At 34.6% G+C, this 19,459-nt stretch overlaps 1 protein-coding gene and 1 long non-coding RNA gene across 3 annotated transcripts in view; both read left to right on the forward strand.

Annotated features, from left to right (window-relative positions):
- LOC123524911 (potassium voltage-gated channel subfamily B member 2-like) overlaps positions 1-19,459 on the forward strand; it is a 173,180-nt gene that overhangs the window by 114,317 nt on the left and 39,404 nt on the right. For both annotated transcript variants that reach the window (XM_045303522.2, XM_045303526.2), the window contains one exon: positions 14,333-15,164. In XM_045303522.2, the coding sequence (XP_045159457.2) occupies positions 14,333-15,164 (832 nt within the window). The remainder of the gene's footprint in view (positions 1-14,332; positions 15,165-19,459) is intronic.
- Positions 6,775-12,091, forward strand: LOC128555582 (uncharacterized). The gene is made up of 4 exons (XR_008370190.1): positions 6,775-7,092; positions 8,201-8,336; positions 8,942-9,110; positions 9,594-12,091. It is a non-coding gene; the product is annotated as an uncharacterized LOC128555582 (long non-coding RNA).

Genomic DNA, 19,459 nt, shown 5'->3' on the forward strand with positions numbered 1-19,459 from the left:
ACAGCATCTGCGGAGACAACTAATAACAGACTGCACGATTTCATCTCGTTTTGCTAGGTTAGCATTTATTTTGTAGAATTGTAAAATAGGAATATTTCGGTTTACATTCCTTTATCTAAAGATCATGAAACCTTAAGCTTTTGTATAGGGCTAGGAATATTCCGAGGCACTGTGATTGTTAAAATGTGTGCCTTTTCATTTGACTCCAAAACTGAGATTCATTGGAAGTCTACCCGAGGGCGAATTAAATAAGCTTCAAGCTTAACCAAAGAGAATATAGAATAGGGCAAATCCCGTTTCGTTTAGTGATCACTACCGACAGTTCCGTAACAAGCGCAATCTGACTTAAGTACTTGATCTTCTAAACAAAGATCTGAGAACGACCAATTCACATTCGTCTTCTGTATATTTTGGATTTCCAGTATTGCTATTTTTATTTTATCCAATCAGACGACTTGTTCGAATGTCAAAGAGTAAGAAAAATGTGCAGTCATTCCAGGGCTCGAACCCGGGACCCCTCGCTTACAAAGCAAGTGGCCTACCGACTGAACTAACCGGCTATCTGATACATGATGACATAAGAATTGTAAATATCAAAAGTCAAGGCTACAGGTAGATTTGCAAGATGTTGTAAGTTAGGCTCTGATTGGCTAGCGAAAGGGTCGTCAGAACGAGGCAATGAATAGGTCGTTCTCAGATCCTATGCGTAGCGTAATAGGAGATGTACTTTAGTCAGATTGGTAACAAGCGTATCCTAATAATTCAGGTGAACTAATGACAGTTGTGAAATCAATATGTTAAGGTTAAGAGCAAAAATTGATCAATGATTTACTTGTCATTGACTAATAAACAACAAAATGTTACTGACACGAAAATCATATTGAATTGAACAGCGCTGCATAAAATACTTACTTGACTGCGCCAGTAAATAAATGTGGCATCCAATGTTTTGCGACATCGGCTTTGGCTTCACACAAAGATGACAATGTTCAGTAAATGCTAGTTTCAATTTAGCTTCTGTATGTGCTTATGTCTTTAACCTTTCTCTCCATGTGTGCTTTTGTTGATAAGTAAGGTTTGTGAAATGTGTGCTTACACAAACATTTCACTTTGTTATCTACAAAAATGATGTCCATAAAATGTCTCCCCGTTTTATGTAGTGCCCGTAAAACCAATATACAACTGTCATTTATGTGACATAATAGTTCAATTCTGATTAGTGCCTTCCTTTGTTTTGGTCGTGGCCATATAGTAGTCAGATTCGAATGCTGGCCCGGGTACAGATAATGTGCTAAAATGCTTTAAAAAGGCAACACTTTTAAGACTTTTTAAGACTAAAGTAAAATGATTGGAAACAGAACAAACGTATGATTTAAAATGTTTTATAACGCTACCCTGAAAACATGCACAAATCTGACTACAACCCCAGTTTAGGGCATAGATCTAGAAAAAAGTTCATTCTTTAAAAAAGAAATCGTAGCTCTTCATGTCATTTGCTGCAGGAAGAAAGATTAAAACTTTCATACCAAACGTTTACCAATCGTCAAACCAACGTGTATTTCTTGTTGCCTGTCTTAGAGTCTTAAGGCCTATATAGCCTATATTTTTTTGCTATTTAACTTTAAATTTCGGATGTTTCCTAAAGCCATTTTGTAAAAAGATTTGAGCATTACAAGAATGATGTAATATGTAAACAGAATAAAAAATGGTTTGTGGCAAACATCAGAAAAAGTATCCATATAACTATTTTGAAAACTTTTAATGGTGTTCGAACATCACCGCTACCTGTGCCATGATGCTGTTCTGCCATACTCCACAGAAAGACAATTGTTTCCTTCGGGATTTACTGTTGTTCAATAAATACAGATTACAAAATGAAATTATTAACTAGTTACCTAACTTGCCATTTTTCACTTATTACATAATGATGCAAACCCTGCATGAATTAAGGTAAAAGCTCTGGCAGGTAGCGAGAAGTTCCTTCGTATCAAATGAAATAATCATTTGTATGGAACTCATCTGTTTGAGTGTCTCTTAATAACAGCTTCCTCAAAAAATTTCGAATGTAGTTTGACAAACAAAATGTTACATTCAGAATTTAACAGTTGTGTTACGTGTAAACCAAGTGAAGCGTAATGACATGTCAGTCTCTACTGAAGCGTTATTTAACAATTTGCCTAGCAAAACATGATATTATTGTTTTGTTATTTCATCCATTGACAGATAAATAATTGATCATGGTTTGTGCTCAATGTAACATGTATCTTTTAAACATTGATTTTACACCTATCGTCATTTCATCTAAATGCCAATAGGGACTTGCTGTTTCAACATAGTCATTCGTTTTCAGTAACACAAAATGCTACATGTTCCATATTTCGTGGTGGCAGAGGTTGCTAGCTCATCAAAATCCTTTAGGAATGAAGAATTCTTCCGTGTGATGAAACCGTCGTGCTGGCTTATGAATAAGTCGAGCTGACATGCGGAAGGGTTTGATTTCCAGTCATCCGTCCGTGGCTGGGACAATGTCCGTAGGAACAGCCAGGGACTTTCTTAAACAATTGTATATATGACATTTAATTTGAAATCGCTGGTAAATTTTATTCAGACTTGGTAGAAATAATTATTATATAACGATGATTTCGAATCAACTGCCGCTCACAAATGAGGGCTCCGCGAAAATCCGCTTTTCGGACATACTGTATGATACAGTTAATTTATAGTGAGGAAGATTTCCGGCAGTCTTGTGGAAGGTTAAGTGCGCATTCCTGTCTAAATTAATGTTCAGAGAGACACTAGAAATTGAAAGTATAGATACGACCTAAATCAATTCAGGTAGAGGGAAGGGAAGTCTTCTTACTGAGAGGAAGCCGTCCAGCCGGCTTAAGAAAATTCGATGGTTCTGTCCAGGTTCCCGCCCGTGCCTTTAACAATGCCCGGAGGAACACCGGGCGTTTCTTCGATAAACTTGCCATTTTGACCTGAATTATGTCATTGTGTCTCTAAATCTTGTAAAACCTAAAAAAAAGAAAATTAAACTGTCTCGGTGTGACGGGAAACTGCACCGTAACCACAGAATGAACTAACCCACTAAAACCTGCATATAGGTGAGTAACCGTTACAATAATATTTTAAAAGCAATATTTCTGAAACAACAGTATCATAATGACATCTAGATGGAATAACGATAGATGTGAAATCAATGTAGCGTCGAGCGCAAATCATAATCAATTATTTACCTGTCTATGACTGGAAAACACAAAACAATAATATAATGTTACGGCAGTACAGAACATTAAATAACACATCAGGTCACTGGACTTTCACTTAAAGGCATGGTCAAGAATATAAAAGGCAAGCCGACAGACATGAAAATTACCGCTCCTGTTGATGAACTCTGTGAGCTGTCTGCCTGTTCAGGAATACTAATACTTGGAAGATTTGGCTGTAATTTGTGCTATTAATAGATTAATATGCCAGCTCTACATTCTAAAAAGCTAATAAGATGTAATACTTTCAGAACATGTTTAAGAGATTGTCCATCTTGTTCATATATTTCCACCTACAAGACTAGCACTGTTGTGAAACCAACCTTGTGTATAAATATCAGATTATATGTGCATCTTTATGTTGTCAAGTTTTTTTTTGCATTATTTCAAAAGCGTTGCTACGGTTTACTACCTTCTGCACAATATTTTTGTTTATTTATAAGAACATCTTGAAAAACTCTTAAGTCATTAGTCACTTTTAGAGTACTTACTTTTTATGGATTTTTGTGAGAAATTATTTTTCGCCTAAAATGTGTGGGTTAATCCCTTTAAATGAACACGTTAGAATGAAAACTTGGGGTTTGTCTTGTAATCTTAACCTCTGGGGGAAACGCTCAGATAGTATTTATACTCTGAACCGAGTTAAATTAGACGATGAACAACGCGAAGGCCTTGATTATGTGATAAACATTTTTTCATTAAAATCTTCCTTAAAGGATCCAACTTGACAATTCTCAAACTTGCGTAAATATGCTGCTGTAAAAAGATAATACAAAAATGTAATGATCGCGACAACATTCATCAAATGTTATCTCACTCACGATTTTTTGCTGTAGTGTGTTTTCATGTATCAAAGATTCAAAGATTCTATGAAATTTGCAGAATTGGTACACTAAAGAGGTGGTTTCTTTTTTTTCCTAGTGTTACTTAATATACCGAATACTTCCCCTAACTGGAAACATAAATTTTCCAATGTGGAAATATCACCATCTGTGCTAATAATTCAATTGTGTAAAGACCTGGCGGTTTTAACAGAGGTTTGCTATATTGCGTATTTAAAGTAAATGTCAGTCAATGAAGATTGGGCAACAAGCAAAACTGTTTCAAATAGATTTATTTAAGAGGTAAAAAAGCTATAATACAACCATCATCTAAATGTTTATGATCTAAAAACCCTGTAGCTGATTGCCAAATAACTATGTTGAAATATTGTGTAAAGTGATTTTAAGTATTTTGTATGGAGGCTGATTTCTGCCATTTAGTTCTAGCGTGTAGGTGCCCTTACAACACGCCAACACGATAAATAAAGCGCGCCGATACGAATAATAAGGAAACATTTGTCGTTCTGGCAGGGACAACAGAGCGACTACACTGGATTGACCTATTTAAATGCACCAACACGCTTGAACGAAATTGCAGGATTCAGCCACCATAATTTTGATTCAGACATTGCACATGTGTGTGGTTGCTTTGATTTGATGTGACTACTGTTTTGGAGTAGAAGGTCATGTGTTTGAGATGTTGTTCTGCTATGTGCTTCTAGGATGGTTGCGTATTGTGATTATGAAGAGTTGTCACTTACAAAGGATATGATTAATGTATAATTATGAAAGGATAAACGTTCTTGGAATGGAATAATCATTTGGCCGAAACGTTTATTTGTTCTAATGATAAAAATCACTATCATTTCGTATGTTATTGGATACACCTTTCGTTCTAACCAAGTTTTTGCAATCTCTTCCTCACATCAGCGAAATTTTAACCACACATTTAAATTTGATATTAGGTGGAATGACCTATTAACCTCTTTAACTTAATAAAAAGATTTAAATCTATAGTAAGGAATATTTCTAAATAAAAGTCGTAAAAAAGCATGCGCGATGACCTTATTGCCCGTTTTTAGTGAGGTCACATCGAAAACTAATACAATACCCACTGCCAGAGGCTGTGCTGATAACAAAACCATTGTGTGAAAGGCTAAATTTCACTTTGTTAAATGTACTTGTATTTTAGCTTTAGACTTTTGACAAATAATTAACCAAAACACTAGGTATATGTATATGTCCAAATAGAGAATTGATGAGAAATTTTAAATAACATATTCTGGCAAATACCTATTACCGTAAATTTCAGCTTTCTATCTAAAGAAAGCATTTATATGTCAAACTGGGTATAACCAAATATAATTATGTATCAGACATGACAAAAGTAAGCAACTAAATTAAAAATTAGCAGTGAAAAATTGCATAGATTAAACAGTATACCTAGCCGCTTAGGCGTAAATATTGTTTGTTTCCGGTATCCCGACCTACCCTAAATTTTTGGCCCGACCCTAAATGTTTTTATGGCCTTGGAGAATATTTTTTTCAACCTTTTAACAAAAAGTTGCAAAACTGCACTTTTTATGCTTTAAACATGGTCAGTGATGTTAGAAATTAACTTACTGATGCTCTAAAGGCATTTGTATTTGTATTCATTTTTCAGCACAAAAATAATTTCCGAAAAGTCTCACTTAATAATAATAAAAAAAAAATTCCAACCTACCTACACTTTTTTTTTTTAGCATGTTACCGGAAACATTTGTTTTTAGGCCTTAGCTAAATTCTTTAATTTTTTAGGATGACAGTAAAAAAACAACGATACCACAGTCAAATAGAACATAGTTCTTTTAAAAAAATAAGTACATTGAGCATAGATAGTTATAACAAAAATGTAGGCCTTAAGCACTTTCTATTAGGGCATTTACTGTGAAAAGTATATTAACAAACTCTAATTCAAACGTCGTTTTTCTTCCTTTGAAACAATGACTCACTTTGCAGACTTTTTTTATTTCAAGATATCCGTTAGATCAATAACTTATGCAGTTTTAAGCCCACGTATGTTCCGAATTCGTTTCGATTGCTTTTTAACTTGATGGTTAGATTTAGGCATTTGATAGATTCAGCAACGTTTATAACCTGTAATTTACAAAATGAAGGAAAGAAAATATGGCATTCATTTTGATTTATATTGTTATTCAGAATAAGTGGCGTCTCTCCTGTCTATGCTTGTATGCTTTCATATTTGTATATTCTATAACCGTCACAATATATCTAATCAATGATTGGTTTACATATTTCATAAAAGTTTATTGTATCAGTTAATTTTGAATTAATACAGATCATATGTGGTAATAATAGAATGTCAAATGCACAAAATACCGAGCACCTAGTAATCAGAAAGTTTTAGGTCCAAGTCATGGTCGAGGCCATTGTGACTAAAGACAATATCTCTAAGGTGATAATTCCTCCACCACTGAATTATGTGGGAGAGTTGAAATTAACATGCGTAGAAACATCTGTTCTGGCAAGCAATCTGGAAATACTGGTTAGGTTAACCGACAGTCATATATAACTGCTGTTGCCGAAAGACGTCAAATCCAACAAAAAGGAACACTTATATGTGACGTCGTCTTTGAAAACCGGTCCAGATGCGGCATGACGTAATATCGAGAAACGACGTTTAAAGTTGCGCCAAGTTTACGCGCGCAACTTTCTTACACATGTTTTAATTAGCAAAAGTTTGACCGTTAAAGTACGACTGCTTGTTACATGATTGATGACAGCCTACTACAGAAAGAATATTTAGACATCAGACCTGTAAATAAATAGTGGTATTACGCCTGAGACAAAATACTTCGTTCAAAATCAGTTGTTTCCCCTTCGCTACTGTATGTTTCCGGTTTCGGATTTTATCAGGGAAGCATGTGAAGTTTACTTTTGTTTAACTACCTTTTGTTCAACGATGAAGGGATCTGAGACTTGTAATACTGTTTACTGATTTGGTAAGTACTGTTTATAAACAGTTGTTAATGTAGATTCTCTAAAATATTTGAAACTTTCACTGAAATAAGTCTGTCTTTTTACCCGGAAGTGAATCCAAAACATACCGAGAGAAATTTATGAAATTTATCTTGTGGCTGGCCACTAAACACAGATGATTTCATTATGCCTGTGTATTTAATATAAAATGGCCAGTTGGGTTGTCACAAAGATTATTGAAGGCAGGCAGCTTTTTACTCAAGGTGACCAGGATTCAACAAATTATTTCATTGTCCATAGTAAGCATTAGTATGGAAAAATACAAAATACATGTAGCTATGATAATTAATAAATTTGATGCAGACTTATAGATGCCTGCCTATTTCACATCATTTCTCGAAAAGTCCCCGCTCACAGTAGTAGCAAAGGTATTTTAAAAGGAAATATGTAGATGTCCGGTAACCTGACGCCTACCCTGCATTCTAGCTGTCCGGCAACAAGACGACTAGCCTCTCCGCGAATGTTTTTCTAGCTGTTCGGCGATCATTTTATATATGAATACTGTAATGAATAAATTTATTGTATCATATTTTTTTTGCATACTAAGGTTTGAATATTCACATGTAAGGCTTATTCAGACAATATTTTAAAATTGATTACCAGACGCCTAGAAAACCCCTATAGGATAAGATAGGCTAGGCGTCCTGTTACCGGTTGGCTAAAACACTGGCTATATATAGGTTTCTGGTTACTGGATGTCTAGACGCTTCCATTTATAAAATGGTAACTGTTTCTGCTGTGGGTCTCATAAGCCATGTTATTTCTGTCTGGTGACCTGGTGACTACTCTCTTTCCATTATTGTTGATTCAGAATGTTTTGTAACAGGATGATTGTAATATGGATAGTGGGAATTTATGCTATCTAATGAAAATCTTTTTATTTTTTAAATTTTTGAGCCTTGCTGTGTGTAAAACAATTTATGATCCTTTAAAAAATAGATTCATAGTATAATAACTTTTATAGTATTTTGTGGTAAGTTAATGAAACCTTTCACAATCACATTATTAATTAAGTATTCAGTTTTTGATTTTTAGTGATGTTTACAGTACATGTATTATATCTTCTTTCAGATAATATTCCTTGTTCCCTTGATGGTTCATTCCACTACAGCTGGTTCATATACCCTACAACAGCCAGGAAATTGGTCTGTTTACTTTAAGATCAGAAGAAAATGTAACATATTTTGGATGTGCTTTGAGGAATCAGGTAAGTAACATGCAGCTAATGGCTCCTATTATAATTTTAATGCAATATATTATTTAATTATACCTCTGTCTAGGTTTTGTTGGAGCCTATACAAAATAAGTCTACTTCTACACTAATGATTTGTACAATGTATGTACATGTACTATGACTATTGAATGGCTTAAACTGACAAAACTGGCATTATTGAAATTTCATTTCAACAATCCGGTTTTGAGGAGGATCAGTTTGTGAAAAGTCTTCATTACATTGGCTATTAGCCTGAGAAAAGTCTGTGGCACTCAATAAGTACATGGATAATTTGAATGCTTAACACTACATGTACATGTGTATAAATTGATATCTCATTAAATTGTAGAAGAGTTCTAAATAATAGGAATTTTAATTAATTATTTGAAGTAGATCAGTTAATTGTAATTTAGTTTAATTGTAATGTGATTATTTTCAAATTAATTAACCCATTCTTGACTTAGAAATTGTGATGTGATTGAATTTTTTTACCAGTTTTATTGCACCAAGAATATGGATTAGAATGAAGGCTGTAAAGGTTCCTGAGATACATGAAGATAACAGATACTTTTACCAAAGACTTTTAAATCTTTTTTCAGGAAGGCAAGTGTTTCCTCTTGTTTATGAAAGAAACTCAGTTGGTTAAGGGGCAGACAACTTGTGAGCATGGTACATCACTACCTGTATTGGTATTCCATTTTGACAATGCTGCTAGCTAGAATAGAAATAACATCTTGCTGTGGTATGGTCTGTGGAGAGTTTTACTAGGTAACAACCATTTTTTATAGCTGTTAAAACAGTGTATACTTTTAACCCTTAGGCTAAATGAGGAAGCTATGTCTGCCTTTGCAACCAGTGCAGATCAAGATCAACCTGCACATCTGTGCAGTCTGATCATGATCTGCAGTGTTTGATATTTAGTCAGCAAATTTTCTATGAGAACCCCCTATAAGCTATAAATGGTACTGTCTCTATTTAAGATGGAGTAGTCCATTTTGCAAATTTAGCAGGTTAAGGGTTAACACAGTAAATGCAAAAAATGTGTTTTAGAACATCCTATTCGCAGTAATCAAAATTTACAAACAAAGTACATTTTATATACTGACAGCACGCTGTTGTCAGTCTGTCAGTATTTTAGAGCATTGGTTGTAAGAATCATCTATTATCAAATAGTGATAACTCTGCTTTTATTAAATAAAGCGACTCCCAGGTTAATTTTTTAAAATAAAATGTTTTACTTATTTGTTACAGGATATCACAGATCGATTGAATATTCAACAATGATCACAGACCATGCAAAGTTTGAATCTGACTTGCACTTTTGAATTTAGAAGAATCTGTGGAGGAGGGTGAATGCTGAGACCTTTAATAATACATGATATTGCTGACACAGTGTGTCAGTCATCAAAGAAAGGTCATAACATTGCACAGTTGGTCAACAATGATTTAAATCCTGTCACATTCTACCAGTGGAGAAATATCTTATCACAATATTTTAAACTTTTGAAGAAGATAACTAAGTATTACCACTTTACCATGTCTGCAGAAACACCTGGATTGTTAGTGTTAAAAGTGACAGTCCAGTTGAGACAGTTAACTTACTAAAATATACTCCCCCTTGCCAAACGAATATTACTGACATGGAATGACACAAGCCTGACAATGGTACCTGTATGAACTCCTAAGAGAATAGTATTTGTCTGAAAAGTCAAAGGATTCTGTTTGTCCCAGACCACTTGAACTGAAAACTGAAATTGTGATTGACGAGGATTTTTCTGAGAACTGAAAAAAGGAAGTGAATATAAAAGATAGAAGTTGTTGTTGAATTCAAACGTTTTAATACACAACACTTTAGCCTGTTTTGCTGTTCATATAGATGTGTTTAGCTGTTAAGGTTAAACATCAAGTAAAGGTTGTAGTTTCAGATACCTACATTAAAGTATTGGCTGGAAATAAATATTTACTTTTCACCAGAGCTTGTAGCAGTGTAACCTTCATCAAAAGTTAAGCTATTGTGTTAATTATTAAAGTATTTTTAGAAAAAAGGAATTTAGTATGTATGTTGCCATGGTAACATAATTCAAATTATATTTCATTGAAATTATGGATTTGTATTTCAATAAGGGATCTACAGTATATAATGTAATGGTAAAAGAATGTTCACTTTCTTCAGTATTGTCAGTTATAACTAGCCAGTGAAAAAAACAGATTATGAGGAAAGGGATGACTGAAATGTTTATTCTTACGTTAACTACTTTTGTTACTTTTTTTGTTTTGTTATTTTAAAGTTTTTATGTGAAATTTTCAGATTTCTTTCCTGAATACTTATACTTTAAAATATTTAACTTATTAGAAATACTTTTTTAAAATAAGCTCTTGTTTTTAGGTATTATTGTAGGAAAAGGGAATTTAAAACATATGTCGCCATGGTAACACAATTTTCTTAGAAAATATGGAAATTTTTTAATTAGCTGTACTTTCTAGTATTCTGCTTTAAAATAAGCATAAACAATAAAAAAATCAATAGTAATATATGTTTCATTTATTTCAAAATAGTCATTTATTACCAGCAGGTAAAAGGCAAGTTATGAAGAAACAATGACAGAAATGTCTTATTCTTATAGTTATTACTCATGTTACAAACGCTGTCATAAAACAAAACATTTTAATTTTTTTAACATGGAATTTTGAGATAATATTTTTGAATACACACCACTTGATAATATTTAAGTTATCTGAAACACTTTTCCAAATTTAGCTCTTTTTTAAAGTATTATTATAGAAAATAGAATCGAATGCATATGTTGCCATGGTAACATAATTTAATAATGTTTTTATAGAAAATGTGAAGGACTTTAGCCAGCTAGATGTTTGCACTTTAAGTGAATATCTAAATATTCTTTGTAAAAGAAGATTCATTTATTTAAAAATAGCCAGTGATTACCAATAAGTGAAAACACAAACTGAAGAAACAAGGACTGAAATAGTTTATTCTTGTGGTTATTACCCGTGTTACGAAATCTGTCATAAAACCAAACATTTTATATCTTTTCACATAAAATTTTCAAATTTTACTTACGAATACATATACTTCGGAATATTCAACTTATAAGAAACATTATTTCAAATTAAGCTTTTATTTTTAAGTTCTATTGTAGAAAAAGGAATTTAATGCATATGTTGCCATGGTAACACAATTTGAATAATGTTTTCATAGAAAATATGAAAGATTTTAATTAGCTGTATTTTTGTGTTTTAAGTAAGCATCACAAGAATAAAATTTCATAGTAAAAGAAGGTTCATTTTTCCCAAAATAGTCATTTATTACCAGTATCTAAAAGACAAGTTATAAAGAAACAATGACAAATCTAACTTATTCTTATGGTTATTACCCATGCTACAAAAACTTGTCATAAAACCAAACATTCTTAATATTTTCATGTGAAATTTTCAGAATATTTTTATAAATACATAGGCCTTCTAATATTTTACTTTTTAAAGTCCTTACTTTAAGTGAACAAGTTTTTTTTAAAGTTTTATCATAGAAAGGGAATTTAATATATTTGTTGCCATGGTAACACAATTTGAGAAATATTTTTATAGAAATTGTTGTAGATTTTAGTTTATTATCATTTTGTGTAATAAGAAGGGATCTAATATATATCATGCAATTGTAACAGAAGATAAATTTATTTCAGAATTGTTAGCCATTACCAGTAAGTGAGAAATAAACTAGAAAGAAAGAATAACTGAAATGTTCTGTTTTTATTTTTAATATCTATGTTACAAAATCTGTCATAAAACTGACAATTTTGAAGATTTTCATCTGAAATTTTCAGGATTTATTTCTGAATGAGTATACTTTCTAAATATGCAAAAACCTGAAAATGTCAAATTTCCTCATCTGGACCCATTTTCTCAGTCATGGTCACATATTCAGAATACTCAAAAAGTGTTTTTGATTTCCTCTACATCTTGAAAGTTTCTGAAATTCGCAACCGTGACTTCATAATCTAATTTGAATGAATCCTTTATATAAAAAAAATGAAAAAAAAAAAAAAAAAAAAAAAAAAAAAAAAAAAAAAAAAAAAAAAAAAAAAAAAAAAACCAACTATTTTGGAGTAAATGATATTTAGAAAGGTGTGCAATAGAAATATTTTCGACAGAAAGATTAATGAAACGAAACATGAGGGAGAAAGTAATGCAAAACACTATAATGGAATATGTAAACAAACAGTTGTTCCATTTTCCTTTGATATATTTTTTCACAAAAAATTCATTTAGAAAAGTTGCTTTATTTTCGTTCAGACTGCACAATCATATACTATTCTAACATAAGTAGTACTTCACAGGTTCATGAATGTTTTGAATTCCTTTTTGCACATACATTTGTATTCGAATGAAAAATAACCAGTTACAAATTGCATAGTTAGTCTGACTGATTTTATTTTTTTTAAATTCTATTTTTTAATTATTGAATTCTATCTTTTAATTATTGTTCACATCTTCGCTACGTTGAAACGTCCATTCTTGCGTCATACGGCGTCACAGTAAGACGAACATCACCTTCGAATAGTTGTAATGATATAATATTACCCAGAGAGATGTTTGACAATTTCAAAAGTGGGTATGATGTTAAAAAAGCTTTCGTCAAGTAGGAGAAATTTTATATAAATACATTCTCGTAGCATATGATACATCGGACCCTATAACTCAGCAGGCAGAATACAGTATCACCATTCATGAGGCCGCTAGTTCCATCCACTCTCATTGAGGGTTTACGTCTGGCGTTATCCGTCTCTATCAGGTCAGTTGAATTCGGAGAACACGTTATAACTATTGAAGAATCTAGGGGACCTAAATAGTTAAGTAACTGCCAATATAAAAGCGGAAGCGTCTGGCCTATTCAAACCGCATAGGAGTCAATATATGTTGGGCGCCCCGTGGTCGAGTGACTGATTAAGACCGCTGACTTCGAATCACTTATCCATCATGTGGAATTGAAACTTCGTATGGAGTGTAGAGTTCTTCATATGAGGAAGCCATCCAGGTGCCGACCGTGGTGAAATAATGCTTGGATGGGCACCTGGGGTCTTCCTCAGCAATGCAAGACTAGAAGGTCGCCATACAAACTATAATTAGGCCGATGTGACGTTAAACCCGGCAAAAAATAAAAACAATGTACGTGCATATTATCTTCAAAGTAATAGTGTCTGCAGAACCAAACTATATTTCTTCTGTCGTACGTAAATGTAATTCGATGTAAAAGAACCAGAAGCCCGGTCAATTACGTAAGTAGGCTCGTCACGAAATTACTTTCAACTAGTGTCACCGTTTGACATTAGCTACAGTATACATTTACACAATTCCACCCAAAGGATGGACGTTTTAACAGCGTTTTCTGCACAGTTTGAAGAATTAATTATTTTTAATCTTTTCTCTGGATTATAACGCACTATTCTTAATTTTCATTATTTGATTTTTTTATTCATTAAACCATTATAGATTATATATTAGTGGAAAATGGTAATTTAGATGTAAACAATGAAGACTAGTAATTGCTTGCAGTTAACCAGCAATGTTTAATATATGAGAATGAAGAAAATACAGCAGTCTTTAAACAGAACCTGTGTGACTTTTCCCTGCATAGTTAAGCTTTAACCATCCTTGAGTGAACATTTAGTGTTGTAACATTGTTTCGTACCTTGGAATGCCGGATTATTCCTAGAAAAGTGTGAACCCCTGTTGTTGTGGAATGACCCTTGACTTGTGAAATGAACGCTAAAAAGAATGTTTGTAGAATGCGTTAATATTGTGCTACATAAGGCCGTCGGGAAAATGCCATAAAAAGACTTGACTGAACATTTAACGCAAGTGAATATTGACTATTGTGGCAAGAATGTGTTACATTTTTAATGACTTTGATCATATTGTCAGACTTAGTTTTGTAATAATTATTAAACTGTGTTGTTTATCATGTTTTACCACAGCTCAAGTTCCGGACAGGGACGGGACGTCGAACTTGGCGGGAATTTACCGTCTGGTACCCGGTCTTCAGGACGTTACTCACTCGAGCGGCAAAGTAGACAACGAGAATCATTTTCAGTACCAGCCGATAGCAGCGCGCGTAAGCAAAAAGATAATAAGTCAGAGAATACGAAGGTAGCTGTATCGCCGCTAATTACAAGTACGGCTCCTGTAGCGGTACCTGAAAATGTGCAACAAATCTCCGCATTTGCCACAATGACGACAACGGACATGGGAACGGCGTCGGAACGTTTTTATCCGTCGTCGGAAGGATATATTCCAGATTCTACTGCAATAATACGTGCGAAGGAGTTATCGAAACGGGTCATTTTAAATGTAGGTGGTACGAAACATGAAGTGATGTGGAGGACTTTGGATAGAATGCCACACACGAGATTGGGGAAGCTTAGATTTTGTAACACACACGACAGCTTGATGGAATTATGTGATGATTATAGCCTTTCAGATCAAGAGTTTTTCTTTGACCGGCATCCAAGGTCATTTGCTTCAATTTTAAATTTTTACCGAACGGGGAAATTACATATAGTTGAGGAAATGTGTGTTTTATCATTCAGCGAGGACTTGGATTATTGGGGTATTGATGAGTTATATTTAGAATCTTGTTGTCAACATAAATATCACCAGAAAAAAGAAAACGTGTTTGAAGAAATACGTAAAGAGGCTGAAAGTTTACGACAACGAGACGCAGAAGACTTTGGAACGGGACCGTGTGCCAAATGGCGGGAGAAGGTGTGGAACCTTCTGGAAAAGCCCACAACTTCAATGGCTGCAAGGGTATGTAAAGTTTATATAATTGAGACTACAATTTTCTTCATTCATACAGTTGTACTCAGGTAAATATTGTGTAAGATGCATTAAGTTTGACATTGAAATTATAACAGCTAGTTTTCGTCCCATTTATCTGCAGAAGTAGTGCTTACATGAAACTCAGGAAATCTCATTATGTTGTGTTCACACATGATAATGTGCATATTGATATCTATTTTCTCTACACTACCGTGACTACACCATGATTTTTTTTGTTCTCATGATTTCAGTAATTGTAAAGATGCGTTTCCTTGGTAACCGTTTTGTAAATTCTCAGGCATGTAGCTTACGCGATTCTGATTACTTATCTTCAATGGTACATGCTTACGATCAAGTTTTAGTTCCGGAACATATGTTATCTGTACATACTTAGTGTAATTATTTCATTTCTAAATCCTATCATTACAATATCTGTAACATGCGTGCCTTAGGCTAAACAAAACGAATGATTTGCGGTCAGTATCTGTCAATCGTATGGATCTATTTTTAGATATACGGGTTTTCTGTGAAAGAATAGTTAAGCGTAAATTAATATTTGAATAAATACATTTTTTGCAATAGGTATGTAAAAAGTTGCATTAAAAATAGAGTAAGTGGCCCATTTGTTAGCAGGTTGGACTACAACGCGAGCGACCTGGGTCAGATTCCCGGCCGCGGCTGATATCCCGACTAGTGTTCAGTGCTGGGTGATTGTCTTAGACTGGTACCAACAGTATCGGCCAAGACGGAGTGTTAGGGAGGTAATTTTTACACCTGTCGTAGGCTGGACTGGACTGTCGTAGGCTGGACTGGAAATGAATTGTTCCACCCATTCTAGTAGGGAACGTTCGTCCACTATCCACGTGCTAAACAAGAAACTTTACCTTTTTGTAGAGTCCATATATCATCACCAGCTGTCGACAAACACATCGTCTGTATTTTAGTTAATATGATGAATACAACATTGCCTGATGAAATAATGTAAAAGGTCAATTTCACGTATGATTTATTTGTCATAATACCATTAACACCAAATATTAAAAGGTTATGGTAATTTTGGTTCTATATAAATGTATGCCCCATTGTGAAAACATAAATTCAATAAAGCCAGATAAAACAAACCTTAAAATATGTATATAATTATATGCATATGGAACATAGTTTTATAGGGATCATATGAATTTTTAAGTTGCATTGAACTAAAACCCAGTCATGGTCATAAGACAAGGTGATCAAAGAAAGTTAATGGAATTAATTTAATTATTAATCTTATGGGCAGAACTTTGCATTTACGATACAGTTGCTTTTGTACTAATCATTACGTCTGTAATGATGACACGTCATCAAAAATTTCTCAAACACTTGTAGAATAAATGTGACATTGGTGTTAATGATATTAAAAGAGACCATCATTTTAGACGGTTGTGTCCTTACTACCATCACCATAATCACCACTTACACCACCACAACCATCACCACCACCACCACCAACAACAACAACAACAACGACAACATTTCTGTCACTTCAAGACCGTAAGCATTTACACCAACAGTTATTTCCACTTCACTAATTTTTTTTCTGCGTATCAGCTTACATTTGTCTCAAACATTTCACTGCAATGCCTAATTCCACGACAGCAGTCTAAAATGCTGATAAAAAACATCTGCAGTCAAAAGATAAAACAAACGTTAATATATACATATATGTAGATGGAACATAGTTTTATATTGTCATTTATCCTGTGATTTTTAGATAGCATTAAATTAGAACACAGTCATGGTCATACCACGAGGTAAACGTATTGTTACCGTACCATCTTTAGCTAAAGTTGTCAACCATATTAATGTTGCAATTTTGAATTTATCGCTATAAAATTGCCATATTACGTTATTACTCATGAGTATATAAAGTTTCTTATCTGTTCTATCTACCAGCAATGTAGTAGTAAAATGTAGGGATAACGCAGTTTTTTTTGTTTGTTTGTTTTTAGCTCATCTGATTTTTTGAAAAAAAATGATGAGTTATTGTCATCACTTGAGCGGTTGTCGGCGTCGGCATCGGCGTCGGCGTCGGCGTTGCCTGGTTAAGTTTTATGTTTAGGTCAGCTTTTCTCCTAAACTATCAAAGCTATTGCTTTGAAACTTGGAATACTTGTTCACCATCATAAGCTGACCCTGTATAGCAAGAAACATAACTCCATCTTGCTTTTTGCAAGATTTATGGCCCCTTTTGGACTTAGAAAATATCAGATTTCTTGGTTAAGTTTTATGTTTAGGTCAACTTTTCTCCTAAACTAACAAAGCTATTGCTTTGAAACTTGGATTACTTGTTCACCATCATAAGCAGACCCTGTACATCAAGAAACATAACTCCATCTTGCTTTTTGCAAGATTTATTGCCCCTTTTGGACTTAGAAAATCAGTTTTCTTGGTTAAGTTTTATGTTTAGGTCAGCTTTTATCCTAAACTATCATAGCTATTGCTTTAAAACTTGCAACACTTGTTCACCCTCATAAGTTGACCCTGTACAGCAAGAAACATAACTCCATCCTGCTTTTTGCAAGATTTATGGCCCTTTTTGGACTTAGAAAATATCAGATTTCTTGGTTAAGTTTTATGTTTAGGTCAACTTTTTCTCTTAAACTATCAAAGCTATTGCTTTGAAACTTGCAACACTTGTTGACCATCATAAGCTGACCCTGTACAGCAAGCAACAAAACTCCATCCTGCTTTTTGCAATAATTATTGCCCCTTTTGGACTTAGAAAATCATTTTCTTGGTTGAGTATTATGTTTAAGTCAACTTTTCTCATAAACTATCAAAGCTATTGCTTTAAAACTTGCAACAGTTTTTCACCATCATAAGTGGACACTGAACAGCAAGAAACATAACTCTATCCTGCTTTTAGCAAGAATGATGGCCCTTTTTAGACTTAGAAAATCATGGGTAGGACAATATTTCTATTACACAAAAAAAATCAGATGAGCGTCAGCACCCGCAAGGCGGTGCTCTTGTTTTTGGTGTTATAACATATGCAGAATTTCCAAAGATTGGTTGGGACCGAGCCCAGTAGGGCGAGGGTACCAGCGTATCCTGAGGGATTCTGAAGATATTATAACACGAAATGAACATATGCTAAGGTTATTCTAGCATAAACGCGTAAAAACTAATAACTCTATGAAATGCGCGGGAATGTCTTGAGTTGTTTTTCACGTTGACGGCATTTTCCTTTTTAATTATCCGTTTTGTGGCCGTAATACGTCTGTGCTTTGTCACGGAACAAGCATATATAAAAGGCGTTTTAACATCAGGTGAGTGCGAGAATCTCTTTGTAATGCCTCGGTCACAAAACCGTACGATGTCTGTACAGTTTTAAAAATCGCACGAGTTCACCAGCTTTAGAATAATTACGGTCTCTGTACAATCGTAGCGTCTGGTCACAGTACCTACGGGCCCCGTACGATCTTTAGAGGATGCAATCGTAGGATATTTGTATGGACATCGCGGACAAGTCGTGCAGAGCTCGCAAGGAGCTCGGCCGTACCTCGTACGGTGCTCGTGGGTTCGTACGGCGCTTGCACGGCAATCGTTAGGTGTCCGCACGGAGTCCATACGACAAGAATAAATCAGTTCGGCGACGTCTGAAAAAATTCCATTTCTTGTAGCGCAGTGTTATGAGTATTATGTCATTTTGGGCACGAGACTGGCGCAGCGCGAGCCGCAAGTGCTTCAGTCTGAGACAGTGTGGCTCCATTCTGTACCACGCCTCGACTGTACTTGGTGGAACTTAAAATATATTCCTTTTTTTTTACCACCTTGAATCACCAAGGAAGTCGTACGGAGCCCTTACCGGGATCGTAATGCCCTGCGAGCCCCGTGAAGACATCGAACGTTCTCCGCACAGTGCCATTAATATAGTAAGGACATCGTAGATTGACCGTGCGAGTCCTCTGCGATAGTCGTGTGAGCATCGTGCGATGTCCGTACGAGCTTTTCCGGGGCCCGTGCGGTTCCCGTACGGGGCTGTTGCGAGCTGCTTCCGACTTCGAAAATCTCTACGAGCTCGGCGAAACATTTTTACCGAGTTCCCGAGTCCTCTACGGGTTCAAAAAATCCGCACGACGCTCGTAGGAGTCAGATGCCGTACGAGTTTGCCAAAATTCGACTGAAAACCTACTCGTACGGAGCTCATAGCGTTCTTGTGACCGGGGTATTAACACACCTTTTCTCTCCTGTTAAAACACTAGAACAGCAGTTTTATGCTAGAATTCCTGTTTTGACCT

The sequence above is a fragment of the Mercenaria mercenaria genome, chromosome 3, assembly GCF_021730395.1.
Source record: "Mercenaria mercenaria strain notata chromosome 3, MADL_Memer_1, whole genome shotgun sequence".
Classification (NCBI taxonomy): Eukaryota; Metazoa; Mollusca; class Bivalvia; order Venerida; family Veneridae; genus Mercenaria; species Mercenaria mercenaria.